This window comes from Uloborus diversus, chromosome 6, assembly GCF_026930045.1.
Source record: "Uloborus diversus isolate 005 chromosome 6, Udiv.v.3.1, whole genome shotgun sequence".
NCBI classification, from domain to species: Eukaryota; Metazoa; Arthropoda; class Arachnida; order Araneae; family Uloboridae; genus Uloborus; species Uloborus diversus.
In genome coordinates this window covers 3,193,754-3,221,477 of record NC_072736.1, presented here as the reverse complement: position 1 = coordinate 3,221,477, position 27,724 = coordinate 3,193,754, and the positions used below count along the sequence as shown (strand labels likewise).

The window sequence follows — 27,724 nt, the reverse complement described above, 5'->3', positions numbered from 1 at the left end:
TGTGTGAATGTGGATGGCGTGCGGTGGAAAAGGCTGATGACTTTTTATTAGACGTCGGGCACCCAGCCCATTGGCGGCCGAGCAACCTTGACGGAAGTTGTGCAGGATGAGAAAGGTTTCCGCATGATAACATGAGCAGGAAATTCCTCTTGGAGGAAAGAACACTGCCGACGGATGGCGAATTTCATGGAGTTTTTTCACAAGAGAAAGGTGCGTATGTTATTTTCCATCCTATTCTATTCACATGTCGGTGGTTTGCACCGGCTTCCGACCCCCACCCACAACGAAATCGGAATGACAGCTAATTTGACATTATAGTGTACAAATAGGATTATGAGTGACCCTCTCTTTTCTTCGTTCTGTTTGTAAACATGCCGTTGTTTTCGGAAAACGAAAAAGGACGATCGTGTTGTCAAAAAACACTTCTTTCAAATTGTCGCTTGACTGCCATCTTTCCATTTGAAAAGGGGAAACAAACGGATATTGATTGAACAACTTGAATGCATGATTCGTTTCTTTGCTCTTGTGTGGCGCAGGTCTTCAGACTTTATAGAAATAGTAATTTACTTTAAATGTCATCAAACAGTTCATAATATTGTACTTTCTATTGCTACAAAAATGGTCTGAAAATAACAACCGCTATATTTCAATGCATCGACTCAAAAAGTCATCAGCAGAAATTCTGTTGAGTGATTTTTAATTAAATTGTGTGATTCTTTTTTAAAGACTATCCATGTAAGCAAAATATTTTGACACTTTGTATGAAATTTAAACATTGGAGATGATGCTTCACCCAGTATTTGAAATTAAAAATAAGTTTTAGCAAACTTTAACTTACAAGTTGAGACAAGTTACAGCATTGGTGACTCCTATGGGGGGGGGGGCGAATTGCCCCCTCACATCCAGAAGTAAAGGGACCTTGCGCTTTTAATTTTCAGAGTTAAAAATTATTGATCAATTAAAAAAGTTTTTTATAGGGTGGATTGATTGATTTGGCGAAAGTAAGAACTAAATATTCCAACTTTTCTATCTTATTTCGTAAGAATGAACTTTAAAATGGAAGGGGAAAGTCAGGAAGCTGTGGCCATTCATCCCGATTTTTGATGCCATATTCCATTTTTGTAAGTTATTAAATCATTTATATTAAAAGCCATTAACACAGCTCAATTTTATAAAAAAGAAGAAAAACATCCGTTTCTGGGGCCATGCCCCCAACCCTTCTTCTGACCCCCACTTTTTTGGTGCACAAGTCGCCTATAAATTACAGAATACGCAAATTTAATGAGGGAATACATAACACATAGGATGCAATGAGGATTACGTCTCCTATGCTTCTTTGGGTAGAAATAAAGCCCTGGGAATATATAAAGAGAAATTGTAATTTTCTTTTGCATAAGAGGTCATTAAAAAGTGTTATGGAGAGTCGTGCTGTGTTATGGAGTTACTCTGGGTGACATTCAACATATATTTCTAAAGGAAAGATATGATTATCATTTGGATTTATGAACCAGTGCTATTTAAATTTTTCAATTTATGCTTGAAGTAGAAATGTTATACAATGTAAAATTATTTTAGTTTGTGATGTTGATGACATTGGTGATCCTCATAAAATTGTGATTGACTATTTTATCTTATGCAATGCAGCTGAATACCCTTTCTAAACAAAAAGGAGTTTCAATACGATGATAAAACTTAAAATGTATATTTAATGAAAAAGAAACCTGCTACTCAAGCATTCAACAGCTTATTTGTTTGACATCTTTAAAACAGTTAGTTTAAAAGAAGTCAAGTTTAAGGTGCAGATTTTTTCCCCAAACCTAATATTTCTCCAAATTTCTAAACCAATTCAAGATTTCTCCAAACTGTATCATATGTTCTAAAGTGTACCAATGTATTCCAAAGCTCTGGAGGTAGCACTTTTACACTACCAGATATCATTTAACACATCTTTAGTTAACTTCAATATTGTCTCATGAATATTTAATATTTGATTTTTAAAAATAATTGTACAAAAATGTTGAATGCTTATTACTGTTTTCAATAACAGATGATTTATCGATTAAAATCAATTTAATATATTATATTGATCTTGAAACTTTATATTTTTCACTGCACACAAAAGAGAATAAGGTAGTTACTACGTTTGATAGTATATATCAGGGGTGCAGAACATGCTTTTAACACCAACATTTCCCCCAATCTATATGAAAATTTCCCCGAAATTTTACAATATGCTTTATGTTAAAAATTCATTCCTATTATTATAGATAGTTTTTTTTTTGGGAGGAGGGGAAAAATCGCATCTTTAAAACTAATAGAATGAACTAGTAGTTTGTAGAACTCAGTATTTAAAAAGTAAATTAAGTAAATACATGTAAGTTTTAATTTAAATCTCATATTTAATATTTGTTATTAAATGTAAATTATTATCCAAAAATAGTTGATGAAAATATAAAGAGTGGTGATGCAAAAAAAAAAAAAAAAAAAATTCATTTAAAAGACACTTGCAGAAAAAAAATTGGATTTTTTAAATTTTTAAATCGAATCTGCAAAATTTCCCCAGATGGTTCAAATCCCCCCCCCCCCCCCGATCCTAGATCGCCGGATCAGACATACTCTGCACTCGTGGTATATATCACTAAAATTATAACAAATGTTGTTTCAGCTATGTGGTCCAACGTACCCCACCCGTGGGGCATGTTGGTCCACTTTACTAGGTTCCGTTAAAAAATTAATGTAAAAAAAGTAAATCAATTCAACATTTCCAAAAAAAAACTCTGTGGTGTTGAGAAGTGTTTAGTAAAACGTATTGTTGAAAATTGAACTACTCATTAAATTTTTTGATGATAAAAATAAGTAACTTTAAAAACTTTTTTTGTTTTTGTTCGTCAGTGTGAAGATTTCCCTAAAGATATATTCTACACTCTTGCTGTCAAGTGTGAAACCCAGGGCCAGATTTGGAAGTGTGGAGGCCCCGGGGCAAGGAAGGAGTGGAGGGCCCCTAATCAGGGTTCGAAAAGATCATATTTTCGAAAATATCCGATACTTTGATTTTTATCCGAATATTTTGATATATATATATATATATATATACGTATATATCCGATATTTTTTAGACCCGTAAAAGTTAGGATACTTTGTAAAAATTTTATCGTGTAAAATATTGGGTAAATTTGGGTAAAAATTGGGTAAAAAAATGTATTGGGTAAAAAAAACCCTTTGTTGTGGAGGCCCCGGGGCAGTAGCCCCGCCTGCCCTCCCCTAAATTCGGCCCTGGTGAAGCCTGAATATAAGATCACCTTACGTAGTGGCCATAACCAGAGTTGGTATAAACGGTTTTTTCAACCCCCCCCCCCCCAAAAAAAACAGTTTTTTGGTTTAAACCAGGTTTATTTGGTTTTTATTACTATTTGTAAGAAAAACAATTTTATTTTGGGAAAATCATGAAGATTTTATGCATTGAGTGTTAAGGAATGTTTAATATTCATATTTGTACCTAACTTTGTAATTAATTAAACAATTAAGAGTAAAATCTTGTAATTTTATTTCCTCATACTTAGAAATTTCTAGAGGAGAATATTGTTTGAAAATCTTTTAACTATTATAAAAAAAATACAATGCAAAAATGGGTGTTGATATAAATAATCAAAGAAATAATTTACTGTGATAGTTCAGAAATTATTAATTACAAATAACCATCAATAAATTCTTGCAAATTAATTTCCTCATAATCATAGCTATCTACTATAAGTAAAAAAATTAAAGTAAAATTAAAATCACGCATTCTTAAACATAGAAATTATTTTGCAGTATCTATAAATGAATCATAAGTCTGTACATTATACAACTTTAAAAATCAAAATATTTTGTTTAAAGATTTAAAAAAGAGTACAAATCATGTAGTTTATATACCTAATGTGTGAGTGACAACAATTATAGAAAGAGGACAAGTAGGTTTTTAAAAAATCATTACGTTTTCCATTGTAGTCAGTATTCCTCAGGATTAATCCATTTAGGAGTACATTTTTTTTTTGTCAAAGAAAAAAAAATCATTTTAATTAAAAGCCTCAACCATTCATGCACGGCACTTCTTTTATTATATTGGGATCAAAAAAGTTCTTTTTGAAAGGGTAAAAATTTGGCATTAAATTTGTTTTCTATAACAGCACAGAGTTACATGAATGTTTTCTGTTTTCATAATTTTATACATTTTCCTTTCTAGTACTGACTGCATTGTCTATTGGGGATGCAATAAGTGTGCATGTATAAGCGCAATTCTATGCTTACTAAATTCTTGTACTTCTTTAGTTATTTTTTTTTCTCTTGTCATTCAAATATTCTAGTGTTAAGATATTTTTACATTATGCATTGCTTTAATGGTACATAATCTATCTCAAAAAATCTTAAGTAATCATGCAAATTAAACTATTTATAGCAAACCTCGTCATTTTCATTACCTTAAAAATATAAGTTCCTAAATTTATTAAATCTGTAATTTATCTATAAAGCTTTGCTAGTTACTTTGCATTAATTAGATTTTGCTTTTTGCAATAACATGTAAAATTTATGAAAACATTTGGGGGGAAAACAATGAAATTTTTCAAAATAACTATTTTTGAAAAAAAAAAAAACCCACATTGTTTAAAAAAAAAAAAAAAAACACTTGGTTTAAACCGTGGTTTAAACCAAACAACCCTGGCCATAACTAATGGTTATTAAGAGAGGTAGTTATTAAAATTAACTATTACAATCCTTTTATTTCAAGTTTGATTTTTCCTTTTTATTTGATATATGATCACCCGTTCAATGAGGTCATTTTATATAACTCCTACTGGTGACCTTAAGTGGTTGTTTGACTGTAATTAAAGCAGAGGCGTTCTTTGTTCTTTCAGACCTTTCGGCCGAAGAAGAAGTTTGAGCCTGGGACACTGAGGTACTCGCTCCACAAGCAGGCTCAGGCATCTCTGAATTCCGGCCTTAATCTGAGAGAGGCCGTCAAAGTTCCGCCCGGAGAATCTGTCAATGATTGGCTAGCTGTTCATGGTGAGCAGTGTTGACTATAAGTATCTTTTAGTAAAACAGAATATTATAATTGTTATATGTTTTTAAATGTTATGAGTCATATTGGCTCAGTGGTCGAGCCAGGCAATCCTTTTGGGAGGGGAGAATAATATTAATGCATTCTGGGGGGGAGGGAACTTAAGAAAAAACATTAAGTTTAAAAAAAATTTAAGAACTGAAGCATGATTTTTTTTTTTTTTTTTTGTATGATTTGAAGAGTTTGAAGGAAAGTTAACAGTGTTTCAAGTACGAAAAATAAGAAATTGAAAAAAAAAGTTTGGTGGTTTTTCCTAGAATTTTTTCAATATTTACAAACCTTTTAGGGGGGCCTTGCCCCCTTCCCTGTGGATCTGCCACTATATTGGATTAGTCTCATTGTTTTAGTATCATGAATATTTTTTATTTTCATTTTAAGACAAGTAATTAGGAGAGGTGCGACATCAATGGCATTGATATATCAACCAAAAAACATCAATGTTATAAAACAACAATCTTTTTATTAATATATAACATCAGAGTTCGCCGATATGTATCAGTCGATGTATATCATGATATATATCACAATATATATCCGATATTTATTTTGAAAATATCATGATATTTTGAAATTTTCAATATTTTTTTTTTTTCAACTATGGTATTTTCAAAATAAAAAGTATATTAATCATTGTAATATTGTTCATTTATTATTAAAAATAATCAAAAAGTTATGTACTATATTTTTATGATGTATTAATACATCATTATATAACAAAGTATTATAATATTCCTTTTCTACTCCTATTTTATATTCATAAAATTATCAGTAATGTAACAATTGTAATTCATATTAAAAGTGCCTAATTGCTTTTTTAATATGAATTACAAATTGAACATTGCTCAGGAAAAATGTCCACCGACTAATGCATATTATTTATTTCTGAATCATATAACTGTGTAAAAGTAGCTAACAAGAAAAATGAGTAAAACAGAGCTTATGCTAAATTAACTTCACTAAAATTGATAGAAATATAAAATGAAATATTTGATATAAATAATGAAAAATATCTTTTTTTTTTTTTTGCTTTTCTGCAGTGGTGGATTTTTTCAATCGGATAAATCTCATCTATGGCACTGTCACAGATTATTGCTCTGAGGAGACATGTCCTACCATGTCAGGTGGTCCAAAGTAAGTTTGATTTTCTATGTCACTTTTAAATTCTGAACCAAAGCGAACATCAAGTTCATGTGCAGTTTTCTTTTAACTCTCTGATGGTTTTGAACGTCTTATTAAACCCTACCGAGCATGTTTCAAAAGCATTTTAGACTTATTTCTCTGATGCTAAATATTCGTTGTCAAACGGTTCAAGGTGCAGGGCTGTTGCTAGGCATTGATAGAAAGTAGGGCACTTGATTTATGTGGCAAGTTACTCAAAAAAAAAAAAAAAAAATATGAAAAATTTCATGAATCTTACCACTGTCAAAGGGTTAAAATTTTGTTTCAAAATGAAGTGCAAGGATATCAAGTTGCCCACATTTTCTCATAGGAAAAAAAAATCTAGTTAAATTTTTAAAAAATATGCAGAACTTACAATAAGTTAGTTCATTAATTTAACAGAATTTTTCAATCATAACTTAACAGAACTTTTCAATTACCCAATATAATTTAGCTGAATATTTCAATTTTACATTAAAGACAGTTATTTCCTAAGAAAGTGCCAAGGTAATAACAATATTTAATAGGTTATAATTAAGGGCTTATCAACCAGGTTTGCAGATATATATCGTGTTATATATCATGATATATATCTGATATTTATTTTGTAAATATCGTGACATTGATATTTTCAAAAAAATTTTCGGAATTACAAAAAACTGTAATTGAGTAAAACTGAAAACTGCACATTTGATATGGTAATGTTTGTTATTTAGATTTGTTTATTTACTGTTTTGTTTTACATCTGTGTAATTTGAAAAAGAAAAACAGGAAATAACTTTTATAATTTTTTAGAAATAAAGTCTATATTAGCATATTATGGTGTGTAAATTGTAAGAAAAATGAATTAAGATATTATATCTGAAGCATATACTACACTAATCAGTAAAGAACCTTTCAATACAAGTTTAACTAACCTTTCATATTTTCATTTTACGTCATCACTAAACAATTGACTTTTGCAAATGATTGTAAACGCATTCATATATAAGTACCATTTAAAATATAAATGTTTTAATGAAATCAATGCACATAATGTATATGTTAATAAAAAAAGAAAATTTATGTATTATAATATGATAGAAAAATAAACAGCTATCTGATTTGAGCATGCAGTTACTATTTAAAAAATTAGGCTTGTGTTGATTGAAAATATCTGATACCGTAGAATACCTTTATAACGACAAACTGCATAACTTTTCAGAAGTAAACAATAGGTTTTGAAGTTTAGAAATTCCTTCTGTTTTGCTTTGCAAACATAAAAATTATTAGGCGAATTAAATTTTGAAACAGTTTTTCATCTTTCCATGTGAATTTAAAGCTTTTAAATGAAAATTAGTACTTAGAGTAAACAGAAAATACTAGATGACTCTTGAAAATGCAGCCATTATGCAAACCATGAAGCTAGCTGAAGTGCAGGATAATTCACTTTCTTTTGATTGTAAAACAAATTTTTTTGTGAATAATGAATTGTAATATTAGTGCTTTAATACTTATCTCTACATAGTATAAAATGAAGTCTCCGAAAAGCGTCTGTGTGTTTGAACTCGCAAAACTCAAGAACTACATGGCCGATTTCACTGAAATTTTCAGTTTTTTCCTTTAAGTCCTGAAAAGGTTTGCAGACCAGTTCAAAAACAATTTGATGAATAGTTCTTTTTTTATTCCAATTTAGGCCCAATTTTCACATAAATTCCTGAATATGGGGGTAAAAAATTACCTGCGCACATTTTTTTTTTGTCGTGTCCATGGACAATTAAATGGCTCCGTGTGTCTTCAAGACCGCGTCCGCTAGCTGCAACGCATCTGTGCTGTAGAGGACCTCTCGAAGTTCTGAAGCCAGTGGCACCATACCCAGCTGCAGAACATGTGGGATAAGGGCCGGGCACTCAAGAATGTGATCCGGAGTCAGTTGGGCATCGGTGCAGTTCTTGCAGGGAATATAAGTTCTCGTTTTGTCGGGAAGAATTTTCATCCCTTTATAGTGGTTTGTTCTTAATCTTGCAATTGTAGATGTTAGGATTCTGGGGCAATCAAAGTCGGTGATGAGGGGCTTCTTAAAGGCAGAAGTCTATGTTTTGCGTCTGCTAGCGTGATGGTGGTACAAGGTTTGCCAATGTTTCTGCCTTCTTTTGCTAGGGAATCCGCACACTCATTCCCTTCAATATTCACGTGTGCCGGTATCCATTGCAGCATGCAGGATTTCCCATTGCCGTGCAAGTCTTCGAGTATGGCATTTATGGCAGAGGTGATGTTGGTTGCTCCGTTTTTGATTGCTTCTAAGGCCGCTTTTGAGTCAGAGAAGATTGCCAATCCATCAGTTGGGACTGAGATCTCTTGATTGGTCATGTAAAAAGTGAGTGCCTCTTTAATCGCAAGAAGTTCGCTGGTGAAGTTAGAAGCAATTATGCCTGAGTTGATTTTATGTGTATATTTATCTCTATTTGGAAGGAGGAAGAGAATGCCAGCACCTCCTTTGTTGAGGGATATGTCAGATGAGCCGTCCGTATAGACAGTCACAAAGTTACCCTGGGAGAACTTTTCAATCGTCTCAAGGCCTTTTTGTCTGAGTATTTGTGGGTCTTCTTTTTTTCGAGCATGGCTGTAGGAGGTTCAAATTAATATTTGTTTCCTTTGGCGGCTTTCTGGGAAATAGAGGCTCTTGCAAAAAGTTCAAGGTGGAATGCTCTAACTTTATTTGGCTCCTGATGTCTCCATCAAGTTGGAGCGTTGATGATCTTTTAAGCCTTTTTCTGTCTTTCCATTCGTTAAACACTCTGGTGGAGATATGGTCTTTATTGTAGCAATGTAGTTTGTTGGTGAACTTAATGGTGGTAAGATTGCGCCTACACTCCAGAGGAGGCAGACCACATTCCTGTTCAGCTTTTTCGTTATTAGTGGAAGAGACTGCGCTAATAATAATTTTTGATGCTCGGTGTTGTATTGAATCTAATTTAAGTTTGGAAGTGGCGGATGCCGGACACTAGATTGGGGCAGCATATTCAAGTTCTGGTCTAATGATAGAGCAATAAGCACTTTTTAGGGTTTTAGGTCTTGATCCCCATGTAGTTCTGCAGAGTTTTCTAAGTACCTGCGTACATTAATATTATATATTGTTGGAAAGAGCAGAATTTTCCGCATTCCACGCAATTTGTTTCAATGATCTAACTTAATTATGGCGGGAGTTATTTCTGTTTTTAGTTCGAATTTGTTTAGGCTTAACTGAAATTTAGGCACTACTTTCTTCATTAAATTTATCAATAAAAGGTGAAGGAATTGTCCCACAGTTTTCTTTTTGACGCCATTGGAAAGAGCTGCTTTTTTTACTCCAGATATAACTCGACCCATGGTCGAAAGTTTAACCCTCAATCTCCATTAGAAAAAAAGTTATAAGCAAATTAAATGAAGTTTAATCTGTTCTCTGTTCAACTTTTTAACCATTTTATTTTGCGTTTCCACGGTGACGCTTTTTGAATCCATTGTTTTTCTCCATCTTTCTCATTTTCAATTCTTAAACTTATTTTATTTTGTGTTTCCATTGTTACGCTTTTTAAATCTATCTTTCTCATTTTATTTTAATTTCTTAAAAGTATTTTAATATCTGCTGTCGTTGCTTGGAGGAGAAATTTTGCATGATGGTTTTTTCCTTTTATTTAAGCCTGATTGTTGAATATACAACACTTGACACAATTTTTGTTTTCAAAGTAGACCGGGCAACGCAGCTAGTTGCAGATAAAACTCATTCTGAAATGCTTATATATAGATATATTCTGAATATTAGTTCAAAACTTGTGAAATTATCTATATAACATAAAAACCTGTATAACCCAAAAGCTCTGGTCCCAAAAAGTGTGCGTTATGATAGTCTTCTACTGTATACATCCAAACAATTGAATATTTTGAAAAAACCATACAGTAGACCCTTGTTTTATGCGTTTTTTTTTTACCCAGTTTCTGTTGTTCGCGGTTTAAGATTTAACACCTTTATTTTATTTTACGCGGATGTGGCAATGCAAACAGATAAAATTTTCCCTTCTTTCATAATCCAAACTCTTCAAGATTTCAGATTACAATAAATTGCATTTTGGCGTGCTAATAATCGAGCTTGGGCCACTGGAGACATTTTATGCTATTGGTTACAGAACTCTTTCCAGAAGTAAAGTTATTAAACTCACACAGTTCAGAACTCACTGGAAGAAGAGCTTTTAAGAGTGACAAGGGAGAACAAAAGCAACGAGGATACTGACATCGATGACTAGAACCAAAAACGTTAACATAGAAAATTTTGAGCCATATTTTAATTTCTGATTACATCTGAAACATACAGAATCAGTATTGAATGTGGTATTGGTTTTCTAAGTTTTAAATAGAAAGTTTCATTCCAAATGAGCTCACAGAATTCATCTTTTATTTTTCAGGTACGAATACCGATGGGCAGACGGGGTGGAGTACAAGAAACCGACGGCACTCCCTGCTCCCAAGTATGTCTCACTGTTGATGGATTGGACTGAATCGCAGATCAATAATGAAGAGATATTCCCCGTCAAAATTGGTATGTGGCTTCATTGCTCTTGCATCGTAAATCTAATAGGTACAAAGCGTTCACTCCAGACTTTAAAGTTTGAGTTAATTCTGACTTGATCTCAAGAGAAGTCAGAGTCGGTATTTGGAAAATGAGAGTCAAATTAAAAAGGTTAAAAGAAAAAGGTTTTCTTTTTTAAATTAATTTATTTTCTACTTATGTAATTAACAAATTTACATGTGAATATTAGGTTCTGCACAAAAATGTTTGATCTTTACTAATAATAAAGCTCAAAGTTTGTCTGGATATCTGGATCTCTGTGACAAGCATAGTGCCTAAACAGTTTTCCGATTTTCATAAAATTTGGTACAAAATCAGTTTGTAGCATGGGGATGTGCACCTAGAAGCGATTTTTCGAAAATTTGATTTTGTTCTTTTTCTATTCCAATTTCAAGAACATTTTACTGAGGAAATTATTATGACGTGGACGAACAAATTGCCATAACGTGGATTAGCAAATTACCATAACGTGGGCGAGCAAATGAACACAGCAAATTGGCGAGAAAATTCATCATCCATTATTTGTAAATATACAGGCGAACCAAATGACCTTTTAATTTTCTACTGCGGGCAAAGCCGTGCGGGTATCACTAGTAGTAGTATAAAGTTGATTACATCTTATTTTTTAACATTTTATTTTCTATATCAACCTGAGACAGGGTGAGGTAAGGAAATGAAAATAATTTTATAAAAAAATTATTTATGAATATTATAAAACACGAAATTGCATTTCCATAACATTGTTTAGCTTTGTGTTTGGCACTGGTTAGGTACAGCCTTTTGTTTTTGTTTTTTTTTGGCTTGACTCTTAATTTCAGTAAATAAGTCTTTTTTTTTTCAAAATAGACCCATGTACAAATAAATACAAGTCCCTTCGCCAGAACTTTCAGGCGGAAATTGTTGTCTTCAAACTGTTCATTAACAAAGTTATGTAGAAACTACTTATTTGGTAACAATAATTATTATTATTATTATGATTATTATTTTGACTTTTAAGCAAAGCAAGACTAAAAGTTCCATTCAAATGAAAAGTAACTCACAAAGTAATTTAACTAAAGTGTAAAAATAAATAAAAAAAACTATTAAATAACATGAAAAGCCCCATTAAAACAGTTTTCCAAATAAGTAAAGCAATTTCAATGCGCTAATAAAATGCAACATATTCTGTCAAATAAAACATTGGGTGGTAAAATAAATTCTCCCTGTTTTCCTACTGATGTCGTTATTGGAACTGAATGCGTCAGCTTCTGATAGTGATGCATCTATATACAAGTATTATAAGCAAGTAAAATAAGAAATAGCAACATTGACCGGAAGGAAAAACGGCTGCTATATGAACAGAGACACAACAAGGTCATTTTGCAGCATGATAAAGCTCAGTTACTTGTTGCAATACCAGTAATAACTTATTAGGCAACACTTAAGTACGAAGAGCTACCCCACCTGCTGAATTCACTTGACATTGGCCCTGCCGACTACCACTTGTTCCGGTCAATGACACATAGCTTGGTTGGGCAGTACTTCCGTTCTTATGAAGATGCTAAAATTTGGTTCGACTCTTGGATAGCCTAAAGAGACATGCCATTTTTCTGATGTGGAATTCAAATGCTGCCAGAAAGATGGGGGAAAGTAGTGGAGCGATGGACATTACTTTAAGGGATATGCTTTTTAATGTTTTTTTTAATTTTAAATAAAGCATCAATTCCACACAAAAAAAAAAGAGAGAACTCATTCAACATCCCAATATATCATGTCATTAGTAAACATTTGAAACTCTATTTAAATGTAAAATTATAAAAAGGGTGATGTCCTAAATGTTATTTTTCTATTTTCTCCAAGGTAAAAAGTAAACAAGTTATCATCAAGTCAAATGATATATCTTGAACAGAAAAATACCAAACTAATTTCTTTGTAACTAAATACTGTTTACTAAAGTGATACATGATTTGCAGCTTTAAATTTAATGAAAAATTTTGCCTAAACTGATTGATCTTTATATTTTTAGACTGATTTGAAATGTGCGTGCGTAATAAACTTTTATTTTTTATAGATGTTCCTTTTCCAAAATCATTTTTACCAACATGCAAAAAGATTTTGACACGACTCTTTCGAGTGTTTGTTCACGTTTACATCCATCATTTTGAACGTTTAGTGTCCATAGGCGCTGTGAGTATACAATCAAGCATGTTCATAACATCTTCATTACTAACCTGTAGAAAAATGGTTCATTTCATGAAAAAATAATTTAGTTGAATTTTTATAAACATTTTTTGTTGTAAAACACATTGAATGTATTTATGAATATCACTTTGATGTGAGCTGGTATGTTGTTGACATTTGGATAATATTTCCATTTCACCAAGTACAGTAAAACCTGTCTGCAACAATCAGGGTTGGCTTTATGCCGGCAGAAACTAGTTTTTGCCGTGCCAGTGGCAGAAACTGGCAAAAACTTAAAAGCACCTTTAATTACTTAAGTGATTGCTAAATGATATTCGTTTAAGTAAACTAAAAAATTAAACTTCATTTCATCATTTGAAAAAATAAAATCTCATGCTAATGCCCTTGATTTAGTTCGAGAAGGGAACTTTTCAATTGCAGATGCTCTAATGTTTGGATTAATCTAACAAAGGACGAAAAATCATATAGGTGCTCAAGAAAGAGGAGCGACATACAAAATTAAAAAGCATTTCTGATTTTAATTTGCTCCCTTATATGCGTCATCTAAATTGTTTATGATCGAAATTATCACGTGCTTCAAGAAGAAAGTGCAAGAATTTTACTTGCCAATATTAACATAGATTTTGTACGTAACGTCACAGCTTTGCAAAACAAATTGGCCCTATTTTTCAAAACTTATTTTTCCAGTTGAATTTCTCTCACTACCCCAGTTACTACATGGTGTACCAGTTAAAAAAATATATACATAGATAAAAATTTCCTGAACATTGCTTGTTCCTTCATGCATTGCCTGCTAGCTCTTCTGTTGCAGGAATATTCTCAAGATTCTCATTTGTACATATTAGATTGAGAAACTGTTTTGATTTTAGAAACCACCTTTTCTAAGAAGCAACTGCAGGGTCCAAACAATATAACATTTGATTTTAAATTGTAGTAATATCATAATTAAATTGTGCTTTGGTTAATAATTATTTTTTCCATGCACTTCCTATTGCATGTCAATAATTTAAATTTTTTTCATTTTGTGAGTTTTTGCCAGTTTCTGCCGCAAATATGGCAGAAAGCGGTTTTTGCCATGCTGGTTTTAACTGGTTTCTACCCGTGGTTTTAACCGCCTTGGCAGAAACTTGCCAACCCTGACGATACTGTTGGGACCTAAAATAAATATTGTAGTAGACAGGTTATCGTTATAGACAGTTTGATTATTCATGCTGACATTTTGCTGGGGCAAAAAAAAAAAAAAATATATATATATATTGTTATAGACAGGTTATCGTTATAGACAGTATTGTTATACACAGGTTTCATTGTACGTAGTGTCTCCCGCCCATCTAGGGATTTATAGATTTATTACAGGAGTATGCAATATGCTACCAATGTTTCGCTATGTACATTTTTTCTAATCTTAAAAGCAAACGATATAATATCATTCAATAGCATTATGAAACTCTTGATTTAGTATTGTGTGTTATTTATTAAATATCAGATTATTTAAAAAGATATCTCTATGAGTTTTGATCATTATCATTCTTGGCTTAGTATTCATAGTTTGAAAACTAATTTGATCAATTTATAAGTATTACTTGCAACAAAGTTTATATTTCTCTCTCTTCATATTCTTTTTTTTTAAAAATTCTTTGAAACTTTTTACTCACTCACTCACTCATCTTCTAGTGAGAGAGCTATGGTCTACTTATTTTTATAAGACCAGAGAATATACCAAGTCAGATTTTTCAGAAATTAGCAGTACTAACGAAATGTATGAACAGTTTTTGCTGCTGTCATAAAAAGGGCTATGCAAAGAAACAGATAATGTAAAATCTAAAGAATTCTCCCAATTAAGCTGAAATTCAGATAATCAAGGTGTATTGAATAATGAATAAAAATGAAATAAAAGTAAAATAAAAAAAAGTACACACAACAATCCAGACTAGAGAGACTATTATGAAGAGAGAGGGCAGGTTTTTGTGTGTTTATTTGTTCGAGGTAATCTCTGGAACCATTACAGCTATTTGAAAAATTATTTCACTATATGAAAGGTGCATTCTTACTGAGTGACCTAGGCTATAAATCATGCATATGTATTTATACTAATTTTTAAACCAATAGTTTATCTTTGCTACCACTATATGTTTCCTACTGATCTATTCTTATATACGTAAACACAAGCCCTGATTGTCCCACTCTTACAATGAGAAAACAGTTGAAGGTTCTCTTTGAACTGAATGCTTAAGAATAGAAGCAAATGAAAAAAAAAAACTTCATTGGCGGCATAGAAACGCCAAAACCTTTACATGTATTTGATGTTGCAAAGCAATAAGTATATAGTAGTGATGTTCCGGATATCCGAGGGAAAATAAAGATCCGTATCTGTTACTTTTTTGACGGATCTTAAACGGATCATTTCTATTCTAAAAATTTTTAAATATTTGAATAAAAGACTCTTAAATTCCGTTTAAATTAGGTTTTATTAACTATTCAAATTATAAGGTATCATTTCAGAAGCCAAACTGTATTCCCCCCCCCCCCCCCGTTGCAAAAAGGAAGGGGAAATAAGTTTTAAAAGCGTGTATCAGTGTGTCTTTTTGTGGCATCGTAGCTCCTAAACAGATGAACCGATTTTGATAGCTTATTTTTCGTTCAAAAAGTGACTTGATCGAAAGTGTTCTTAGCTTGGCCTCGTTTTTGTAGAAGTTTACTTACCGGAGATGTTACTTAAAAACTGACTTGACTTTTATATTTATGGTAGTAAAAATTTACCCGTACGTTAAAAATGTTGGCCCTAATTGAACGAACGAAGTTTTCTGCGTTTGATATTTATTTGAAACTTCCAACTTATATACTGTAGGAGCTATAATCTTGTTAAGTAAATTTTAAATGCAATTCTAAGTCTTTATATGCGTTATTGGTAGCGATTTCATAGTCGGATGATAAAGAGAAAAAGCTCAATGATATTTAAAATTTTTACCTGCTGTCAGTCATATTTGTTAACAAATGTGTAATCTGACCCGTGAAATTCATCCTAATATGAGGTCGGCTCTCTGGGACATGTTTTTTTTTTAAATTTTTAACTTAATATTAGTTTTTGTTATTGATTTGGGGTTTCTGCAGGGCCGGATTTGGAAGTGTGGAGGCCCCTAATCAGGGTTCGAAAAGATCATCATATTTTCGAAAATATCCGATATTTTGATATATCCGAATATTTTGATATATATGTATATATCTGATATTTTCGACACATGAAAGTTAGGATATTTTGTAAAAAATTTATTGTGGGGGCCCTTTTGTTGTGGAGGCCCCGGGACAGTAGCCCCGCCTGCCCTCCCCTAAATCCGGCCCTGGGTTTCTGTTATTCTTCATTTTTGTTTTTCTCGGCATCCTTCAAAAAAAGTGAGACTAAATTCTTTATTTACTGTTTGTAAAGGTGTTCCCGGCTCTATTTCGTCGGTCAAAGTAGGTTCGATAGAATGGGTCAGTGCTGCATTTCAGCAGCGCTGAGCATTAATGCAGCGCTGGCCCATTCCTTCCAACTCTCCCTCAATTTTAACGGCGATTTCTTTAAAAAGTAAATCATAGTCTTGATTATATTTTTGCGCAGTTGACATTTTTTTGAAGAAACTGCCATTATTCTGACGGGAATATTTTCTGTAATAAATTTTACACTTAAATAATTGAATTGGGTAAAATGGTTTTTTTTTTTTGAGATCCGTTTCCGTATCCGCGGATCTTGACACTAATGATCCGTATCCGCGGATCTACATTTTTAACGATCCGGCACATCACTAGTATATAGCATTCTATTAGCCTTGGACATTGCGAACCATTGAGAAAAGACGAATGTCAATGTATCAAAATTATTCAAATGAATTATAACTGCGATTTGCTTTGAACAAATTAGCTTTTGAATTCAAGAAGTGCAGATAGACAATATTAATCAGTGTTTCAAAAATTTAATTTTGCATGCATTTTGGGCTATCCTTGAGAGTTTTTATCTATACTAATAGTTTAAAGAGAGAGGGTTTATTTTGTATGTTTATATGTTCCTGGTAATCTCCGGAACCACTGCACCTAATCAAAAAATTTCTTCTTTGTATGAAAGGCACAAACTAGCGCAGAAAAATCTATGCTAATATTATAAAGAGAGAGCTGTTTTTATATGTTTACTAGCTGTACCCGACGCGCGTTGCTACGCCAACAAAAAAATACATCATTATACTGATTTTCATGACAATCGGTTGAACGGGGCAGAAGTTGCTACTCTGCAGTGCCCCCTGGTGGCGAGTGGCTTCAATGAGCATATTATGCACCTTCTCCGTGGAAAAATACATATATATAGCAATTTTCATAATAATCGGTCCAGGTATCAAGTGAAGCCGTGACTATACTCAAATTTTGTACTCACGCAGTTTGCAAGATCAATCAATCGCTAAAAATATCAAATAGAAAAAGTTTTAAATCTCCCCGTTGCATGAAAAGCCATAAAACAATAAAGAAAGAATTTATTTGTTCAAACTCAAGAAAAATGGCAACAGCTAACTTCTTATCAATGAGATCTTTCACGCGAATTAATTTCTGCAGCCGATAATTTTATTCGTATTTATCCAATGGATTGTGACTTAAATTGGAATAAAAAAGGAACTATCGATCGGATTTTTTCCGAACTGGTCTATAAACATTCCCAGTACCAAAAATAACAAACGGTGAAAGTTTCAGCCAAATCTGCCGGGTAGTTTTTGAGTTCATGGATGACATACAGACAAACATTCATTTTTATATATATAAGATATGTTCTGGGCTAGATTGATACATGATTGCAACCTACTGAATGAGTACGTTTCCAATCATGCAACCAAATTAGTAACCAATCAGGGACTTGCCTATGATGCCCTGACGTTTATGGCATCATAGGCAATATTATTATGTCTTAATGTTTGTCGGCATATTTGATGGAATTGAAAAATGTTTAATAAATTTAATCAACATCAACAGGCAGACTGAGGAAGAGGGTATAGTTTTTTTTTTTAACTTAATTGCAGCAGTTTTACTTAGTAGTTGAAAAACTGATCACTCCACATTTAAACTACTTTAAATGCTTCCCTGTTTCATAAGTAAAAAATGAGCCATTTGGAAAGCGTCTTCAAAAGGTCTGCCCCATAATGTATTACGGATATTCGAAGAGCCACTGTTTGAATATAGAAGTCGTGGATGTGGTTCCCTCGATAAACGCGTTCAGATAATATTTTTAAGCCTGCTTAAAGTCGTCTCCTTTTAGGAACTCTATATGATCTCTGTATCTTTAGAACACTTTTAAGACCCCATATTCATTCTATTAAAATTAAAGACTGTATTCCAATAATTTTGTTGCGAATCTTGAATTTGTCTTATGAATGCATTGGAACTAGACCCTGTAAAATCAATATAGACTAATATGATTTACGGCATTATTCTTACTGGACCAGCAGCAGGTTAGTCAGGAATATTTCTCGAAATCCCATGGTCCTTGCACATTTCCATTTCCAATATAAGTACTTGCGACTTCCAATGAAAATTTCTTATACCATCACCATTATCAAAACTGAAGGGAAGATTATATTGTTCACAGGCAAATAAAGGTTGGTCTCTCTTGATTAGGAAATGAAATGAATCAATTTCTTTCAAAACCTCATAAAAACGAAATAAAATGTTGTATACAATGATATTTTAAAACAGAAAAAGCTGCATAATATTTAGGAGAGAATTTTTCACCCTGAACAAGTTCAGAACAAGCCCCTAGTAATTTATAAAGAACAATCGATTTTATCACTTTAGAAGTAAGTTGGTTTTAACTGTTGGTTATTGTAGAAGAAATTGCAAAATTTTTCTCATCTATCATTCTCGAGTTCCACTATATTTCATATTTTTCTGAAGATGACGCTAATTTTTTAATAGTTTTCCAGCTTTTACAACACTAAAACAAAGTCTAAGCTTTGTTCATGTTTCTAAAAATAGACAATGTTGAATTGAGGTAGAGCTTGATGGGTAACTTAAAATAATACCTTTTAAACATTTAATTAGTTGATTTGTGCATGTAACAAGCTTGTATATATGGCTTCTGAAAATTCATAGTTTAAATTTTCACTATTAAATTACTATTCTGATCAGGGGCGGATCTGATCACCCAAAGCCTCGTGAGTGTAGGAATTTGTTCAAAAATTCAGGTTTTAATTGGGAGAGGAATTAACATTCCCCTTCTTGAAACAAAAATATTTTATTTCTAAAACTGCTTCGTTGTTTACGTCATTTCTTGATGCCAACTTTAGACACTTGGACTATCTATAAAAGCTACTATCCACTGAGTACACATATTGTTCACGAGACCAAAAAGAGCTTAAACTTTAGTTTTATAGCTTAATTTTGAAACTTTTATGGAGGAGAGCTCTTTACTCTGATACTTCTCCAGAAATGCTACGAAAGATAAGTAACAAGAAGTTCCGTCTTGAACTATACGAGCCTACCTTGCCATATACCCATACTACTTTCTAGTACCTGATCAGTATTCTCAAAAATAGCTAAAATCGCAAATTGTTTCAAACATATTTTTTAAATATTTTAAGCTGATTTTTAGGAATAAAATATTCTTCTTATCTAAAAAAAAAAACGAACAAATAAAATAGCAGCACCTTTTAAAAAAAGCAGCTAATGCACTTTTTTCCAATAAAAAAATTCTTTAACAGCTTTCAAAACGAAAAAATAATAATTAAAACTAATAAGCTTATTGAAATAAATACATAAAAAAAATTGTTTCTTTTTCCCCTGTTGCTAAAAATATTTTTTAAATTAATTCATGCACTTACCAAAATAAATAAAAACAATAAAATGTCAACTTAAAGAAATAATTTTCATTGTCAAAAAAAAAAAAAATCATCTGCGCATATCTTTATGTAGAAACATAAATGACTTCGAGTTTATCCGCCGAAAACTCGTTTTTTTGAACTGTTCAAAATTGAACAAAAAATAGTTCTAACCAAAAAGTGAAATATGGGAATGAGGTGTCCTCGCCAAGATCTTTCGAACAAAAAAAAAAGTTTGTTCGAATCGGACTATTCATTCAAAAGTTATTAAGGGGGGGGGGGGGAAGGGACAGACCGACAGACATATTTCCCCATCTCAATACCCTACTTTCCAATTTTTAATTTTTCGATATTTATTTAATTATTTTATTTATTTGACTTTTTTTTGTTTTTTGAAATATTTTTTAGATGCATTAAGCCTTCTTTCATGCTTTTTTCTTCTTTTTGACTTTTACTGGGAAAGTAGGCTGAAAATTGACATATTTTTCAAACAATAAATTATGCATAAAGGTTTTTGGAGCATTAACTTTATCTTAAATTTCATCAATTCATCCTATTTCTGTTGTTGTTTTAAAATTCAAACTTGGTATACAAATTTAAAGATGGGTAGAGTTGGTGTTTTTTGGAAAAATCAATGATCCGGCACTGTTTGAAAGGTAATCATTAAAATAACTCAATGCTTACTTCTTAAAATGGCCCCTACCAAAATGATTGGCAGGATCCGCCATCAATTTTGATACAGTGGCCGCCGCTTATATGAATCGCGTTTGTTCTAAACAGTTTTGATTCCAAAAAGCGGCTGATTCAATAATGCTGGATTTTATTCTGTTTTCGACAGTTTGATTCATTAAAGCAGTTGATTCAATTAACCAGCGTCCACTGTAATACTAATGAAAATAATTTCCAAACCTTTTCTTTAATATTCCAAATTTTGAATTTTTACAGGAAGCTCATGTGAATATGTGTTACAAACATTTTTATTATTTTGTGACGGAGTTTGATTTAGTGAGTCAAAAAGAATTAGAACCTCTAGTAAGTAAAAACTTAAATTTATTTTGTTTCTACATATTTTGTATAAAATGCTAATATTCATGATTTTAAACTGCTGTATTATTTCATCTTTTTTTGCATACTGGATCTTCCACTGTAGAAAATTTCCTTTTTAAGAATGACAGCGTTTCTGTTTAATGGCGATTTTCTTAACTCATAAGAGCAAAAGATGCTTTGGAGGAGACAGTAGGGTATGACCAACTGCTTTACACCAAATTTCAAGGATGGATACAAGGAAGGGGTGGTCCCAACTCCCTTGAGGCAACAAGTACAGGCAATGTTTTGAAATTGAAGTCCAAAAAAAAAAAAAAAAAACGCAGTTTAAGAACACCTTCAATAATGAAAAAAGAAAGGAAAAAGTTGGGAGACGATCTTCTGCCTCCCTCTCCTTGGTAGACCAGGGCAGATAACTTAAAATCACCGAAAAATTAAATACATAATTCTGACACTGTGAAAGGGTCTTAACTCTTGTATAAATAAAGGGGGAAATTCGTGCTTAAGCGTATTCGTTGGGTAAGGTTGAAGGGGATGGATTTTAGGGGTTGAAAAAAGTTTTTTTTTCACTTACGGCAAAACTACTGGTTTTATAAAAAAAAGTTAAATGTAAAAGTTGTAGATAATTAAAAAAATACAAATCTTTTACATTTAAATTTATTTTTAAAAATGCGAACTTCACAGAGGAAAAAAAAAACGATTTTTCGGTTTTTGAATTTTTTCTATTACAAAAATAGTTCAAATTGCATGAAATTTGATGGAAAGTTTGCTTTTAGGGTCTTAAATAAACAGAATTTTTTTGAATTACTAAACAGAATTTTTTTATTTTAATTTTTATTCAAAAAGAAGACCTAAAATTCAACCAAATTTTTCTACGTTAAAACCTTAGTTAATTCAACTTTAGTAGTGGTCTTTTTATTCGTTGAAAGGTCAACTTTCATATGGTGGTAAAAAAAAATGTTTCTGTGGAAAAATTATTTGGAAAATGGAAAAGCTAAAAAATGTCCTTTTCTGATTTTTATTTTTTCATTATTTTCTTTAGTTGAAGATTATTAACTCAAAATTTTTCTTCTCAATGGAAGATTTCCAGAATCTGGTTTTCTGGAAGGTATAATAGGTGCACATTTCTCAAAGCAAGCTTCTACAAAGGACTGAAGGGGCAGGGGTCAGGGGCGGAGTCAATTCTTTTCAGAGCAGCTGCCAAAACCGTTAGACTTTTGAAACAAAGAAGTCTTGTGTGTATCATCATTTTATTTTGGAAACCACGTGGCGTTTAAAATATTGTGTTGAAGATTACTGAATAAAGTTTGTGCAAGTGCGGATTGTTTTTTGTTTAATTATAATAAGGTAACGTTGAACAATTAAATTTTATTTTTGCAATGAAATATAACTTACTTCAAACTATCGTCGTATTAAACGTACTTTCTTGCAGTTGCAACGGCCTTTGTGACAAAGTAATTGCGGCTGCAAGAAACACGGATTGAAATGTACAAATCTGTGCTTAAATTGTCACGATCATGAGCACTGCAATAATCTAGTCTTTTGAGGATTTCGAATCAGAATTAATAGAAGATATAGCAGTGAGCAATATACAGCAAGAGGAAGTAAATGAAGGGGAAGCAAATGAAGAAGCTGGTGATCTCAAACAAACTGACAATAATATTGAAGGTGAAGATGAAACTTATGAAAAAGATAATCCATCAAAAAGAAGAAGCATAAATATTAATTCATAATTTTTTTTAAATTTAGCAGCAGTGATATTAGTTTTGTAATGTATAGAACGATAATATTTGGACAATGTTTATTAATTTTTAATGTTTTATGCTTAATTTTTTTTTCAAAATCATTTATAATATTCATTTTTTGTATATTTATCAATTATTATGAATAATTTATTTTTTGAATAAACAAATTTTTACTGAAAATGACACATCAAAATATATATTTTAGTAATCCTTAATTCTTTGCAGAATGTTTATAAATAAATTGTGTATTGTTTATTGACATACTGTGTGATTTGGAAAAGGAAATATAAAAAAATTATGAAAAAATGAAAATCGAAAAAGGACATTTTTTAGTTTTTTCTATTTTCCGAATAATTTTTAAACAGAAATATTTTTTTTTCACCACATGAAAGTTGACCTTTCAACGAATAAAAAGACCACTACTAAAGTTGAATCAACTAAGGTTTTAACGTAGAAAAATTTGATTGGATATTAGGTCTGTTTTTTGATTAAAAATTAAAATAAAACCAAAAATTAATATGTTTTTTCAAAAAAATTCCTGTTTATTTAAGACCCTAAAAGAAAACTTTTCACCAACTTTCATGCAATTCAAACTATTTTTGTAATAGAAAAATATCAAAAACCAATTTTTTTTTTTTTTTTTTCATTTTTCTCCATGATGTTCGAATTTTTTTAAATAAATTTAAATGTAAAAGTTTTTTATTATCTCCATTTTTTACATTCAACTTTTTTTGATAAAACCAATAGCTTTGCCGTAAATGAAAAAAAAAACATTTTTCAACCCCTAAAATCCACCCCCTTCACCCTTACCCAACGAATCCGCTTAAACACGAATTTTTCCCTTTATTTATACAAGATTTAATACCCTTTCATGGTGTCAGAATCCTGTATTTAATTAATTTCACTTTTTGCTGTTTTTGAGCGCCTCTGCCCTGGTCTATGGCTAAGTCACTATATTTCAGTTGCTTTGTATTACAATGATACAGAAGCCCCCTCCCCATCAAGCATGTTCAAATAACTTACAAAGATACTTAAATTTGGAATTAGCTCATAATCTTTAGCTTGGGCCCCTCCCCAAAAAAAAACAAAAAACTTTTATATATACACTCCTGCTCCTTATAGTTTTGCGAAAATCAAGGAAACAAAGATGCTTCAGAAATATTGCCTTCTGAATACAAGAATAAGTGCAGATCCAATCTGCCATTTTATTGCTTGTTAGATATATATTTTTTTTTTCAAAAGGCAAGGCAGAGAAAAGCCTTGCTTTTTATTGTCTGTTGGACAGTATAATATTTGGAGAATCTTTCACCCCCTGAATATCATGGCTAATTTCTTTCTTCTTTACTAATAATAAAGCTGACAGTCCCTCTGTCTGTCAGGATCTCTGTGACGCGCATAGCACCTACACCGTTCCGCCGATTTTCATGAAATTTCGCACTAAGTTAGTTTGTAGCATAGGGGTGTGCACCTCGAACCGATTTTTCGAAAACTCGATGTGGTTCTTTTTTTATTCCAATTTTAAGAAAAAAAATTTCATAAGATGGACGAGTAAATTACAAAATTATCATAACGTGGAACTGTAACAAGGGCACAAGCCAACTGGTGAGATACGAAATTATCATAACGTGGAACCATAACATGGGTACAAGCCAATTGGCGAGACAAATTCACCATACATTATTTGTAAATATACAGGCAAACCAAAAGATCTTTTAATTTTTCTATTACAGGCAAAGCCGTGCGGGTTTTACTAGTGTTAAATAAATTAAATTTTCATAATTAAAGATTTTCCGCAATAACCAACTTTTAGGTTTAGTAGCTTTAAAAGACTGTTTTGATCGAGAAACCTCCTTGAGAAGTTTTTTTAACCAAAAACCGCCTTTAGAAGATTTTTTGATCAAAAAACCCCCTCTAGAAGGTTTTTCTGGCCGCTCTAGCGGTACGGTTCCATTATTGGGTTGACTTTGTATTAACAGCAGATTTTAGAAATAGATGTGTTTGTATATATATTCTAAATGTGCCAGAATATATTGAGAAATATACATGAGAAACATGAAGAAAAATGTTTTTCTTTTGAATATTTCCGAAAACTCAATTCGTCAAAAATTGTTAGAAAAGAAGATTCCAGAAAAAAACATATTGAAAATTATATAAAAAATGTCTTTCACTATTATTGCTTTAAAATGTATACCTATGAAATATTAAAATAACTTCCTTTATTTTCTAGGCAGAAATGACGAGCAAGATGTGCAAAAGTCAAATGAGAAGATAGTTCTAAGTTTAGCGAAAGTAATCTGACATTCGAGATTATTACTTATTGTTTTATTGTGAGAAGTGCTGGTTCTTGGTTTGATTTTGGAGAAGTTTAGAAGAAAGTGAATTTTAAACCGGTTAAATGTGCTAATTCCGCATTCATATCCTTCAGAAGACTTGATAGATTAAGAAAAATTGAGTGCAAAAAATATCAAATTACTTTCTTGCGAAACAAAAGCTTTAAAGATGCGAGTGAATTCAGTAAAATTTTATTATTCGTAAATATTTAAATAAGTTTTCAAGGACTGTATTCTATGCAAAAAAAAATCGTATTTAATAATTCAAGTTAACGTATGTAAAACAGTATATGAATGTGAGTTTAATTATATATATATTGTTATTGAAAAAACATGCAATGTATTCTACTTCGTTTGTGTATTATAATGTTTTGTTGCACTTTATTGTAAGACTACATCATGTTTTTTAATGCTTGTTAGCTTTGTAGAGTTTTCAGAGCATTAAAAACACATTTCCAATTTAAGGTAACGGAGAAAAGTATGAAATTTAGAGTAAAAATATATAAGTTGTATGCATAAAATTTATATTAAATCGAGACATATATTCAAATAATTAGAATTGCACATTAGTAGTCATTGAAAATTTTGAACTTATTTTGTTGATATATTATGCTTTGTTTTTTGTGTACAGTTTTAAGTGAATGATTTTAATTTTGTTTCATGAATTGTTCAAGTGTTCTTGGAAAGACGTTTACTTTTTGAGCTTATTCATGTATGAGATTTTAGCAAAGTAAAGTGTTGTGTTTTGGAGTTAAATTACTACTTTGAATACATATGTTATTTTTCCAGGAGAAAAATTTTATCAATTTGTTCACACTTAACATTTTTACAATGTTCAGCATTTTATTAAGAATATATCAATTTCTCCAAGCTTCTATGAACATGTTTGTTAATTTATTTTTGTTGGAAATTTTATTTTTTAAAAGAATTATGTTTAACTTGACAATCAATATTCAAATAATTTATTTGTAAATTTTATTGTGAATCCAATTATTAAGTTATATGTAAATAAAACACCATTATTGCATTTTGTATTTTTTTTCATTTTAGAAAGTAGTATATTTCCCTCAAATTGCATACTTCTGATAATGCATAAAAATAAGCTTCAAGGTTTGGAATGAGGAAGATACTTATGTCTGCCATCACAAAGTCCATATTGTTATAAGAGGGTTATTGGTTGAAACATACGCAGATTTTATTCATATACTAGCTGCTTCGCCTGGGTTTGCACGGTGCACCCCAAAAATAATAGTTATGTCTAGTGACGCGTGTTCAACAATTAGGCTTGAAAAAAAAATCAAATTTTGCGGGCAGATTGCGGGAAAGTAACCAAAAAGTAAACATTTTAAAACCCCCCGATTACAGGAAAAGTCTCAAAACAAAAACAAGAATTTTACCTGTGCATATTCGACAAAAAAAAAAATAGCAACAGATCTTTCATCTCAATGATTTTCTTCACGCTATACATTTTAATAAAAGCATTGTTGCGGAAAGTTGAGATGCAGCACTGAATAATAGTTTGAATGGAGGAAAGCCTTCGAAAATTAGGGATTTTATGTCAATCTAAGTGTCATGATTAATAGTTTTTAATCGATATCTTCGGCAATTATTATCGGAGGATTATGTTAAATAGCCAAACATGAAGACGGGAAGATTACGAATCCATCGATACCTGGTTCGATGGTCAGTTCACTGTCATTCGGGAGAAGAAGCTTGGACATACATAGATACGCTCAGTTTTTAGTTATATAAGAGATGTTGATACAAAAAGTATATACAGTGAAACCTGCATCACGATACTGTCTATAACGATACCCTGTCTTACTTTTTTTTTTTGGCCCCAGCAAAATGTCAGCATGAATAATCATGGGCGCCCATATGCAAAATTTTAAGGGGGGGCTCACAAATTTTCCCAATGGTTTAGCAGAACATTTTCCCCATGGAAACCAATTTCAGTAGAAATTAGAGATAGTAAAATTTGAAATTTTTAATAACTTATTCATTGGATAGAAAAGAAATATTTTTGCAAAAAAAAGCAAGGAAGTTCTCATCTCAAAGGGGGGGGGGGGGGCTGGAGCCCCCCCTATATGGGCGCCCTTGTGAATAATCAACCTGTCTATTAAGATATTTTTTTTTAGGTCCCAACAGTATCGTTGTAAACAGGTTTTACTGTATTCTTAAACATTTGACACAAAAGTAGACATTTAATGGCTTAAGCATAGGAATATAATTATTTTAAATTCTTTCTCTTATAATAAAATATCAGTTAAAAATCAGAAGAGAATACTACAGTTGATGTAAACTTAACCTGGCAGCAGTTGGGTGGTGTGATTTAGGATCTGCGTAGGCTTTCCTACACGCTACCAGACTAGATTCAAGCCTTCAGATCAGAAACCTTTTTTTTTTTTTTTGAGCACTAGCTTTTACAATGTTAAACTTGTGAAATTTTTACATTTCTAAAAACAAATAGTGGCTCAAAAACTAAACTCGCCTCCAAAACATCAAACTTGGGATTTGTTTTCTTGATTGATACTAATTTTTAAGACATTTTGTTTGTTGTACCTAAGATTTTTTAGTCTGATATGGAATAACCCCCACACAAAGCAGAAAACACTAATTTTAAGGGCAACAATTAATGTAAAAGAATGAGTGGGTTAACATTTACATAACTTGACCCCCCCCCCCCAAACCTAGTATGACAAATATATCTTATGTTATTTTTGAAAGAAATAAAGAAAAACATGCCACCATTTGAC

At 31.6% G+C, this 27,724-nt stretch overlaps 1 protein-coding gene across 2 annotated transcripts; it reads left to right on the top strand.

The window, feature by feature from the left end:
* On the top strand, positions 1-25,987 carry LOC129223861 (MOB kinase activator-like 3). Of its 2 annotated transcripts, XM_054858224.1 has the most exons (7): positions 1-210; positions 4,893-5,043; positions 6,136-6,229; positions 10,675-10,808; positions 12,889-13,004; positions 20,795-20,881; positions 24,866-25,987. In XM_054858224.1, the coding sequence occupies exons 1-7, from the start codon at positions 175-177 to the stop codon at positions 24,908-24,910; spliced, it is 663 nt and encodes a 220-aa protein (XP_054714199.1). In that variant the 5' UTR covers positions 1-174; the 3' UTR covers positions 24,911-25,987. The 2 variants fall into 2 exon arrangements, with proteins under 2 accessions (XP_054714199.1, XP_054714200.1); XM_054858225.1 differs by lacking the exon at positions 20,795-20,881.
* Positions 25,988-27,724: the final 1,737 nt, after the last annotated feature.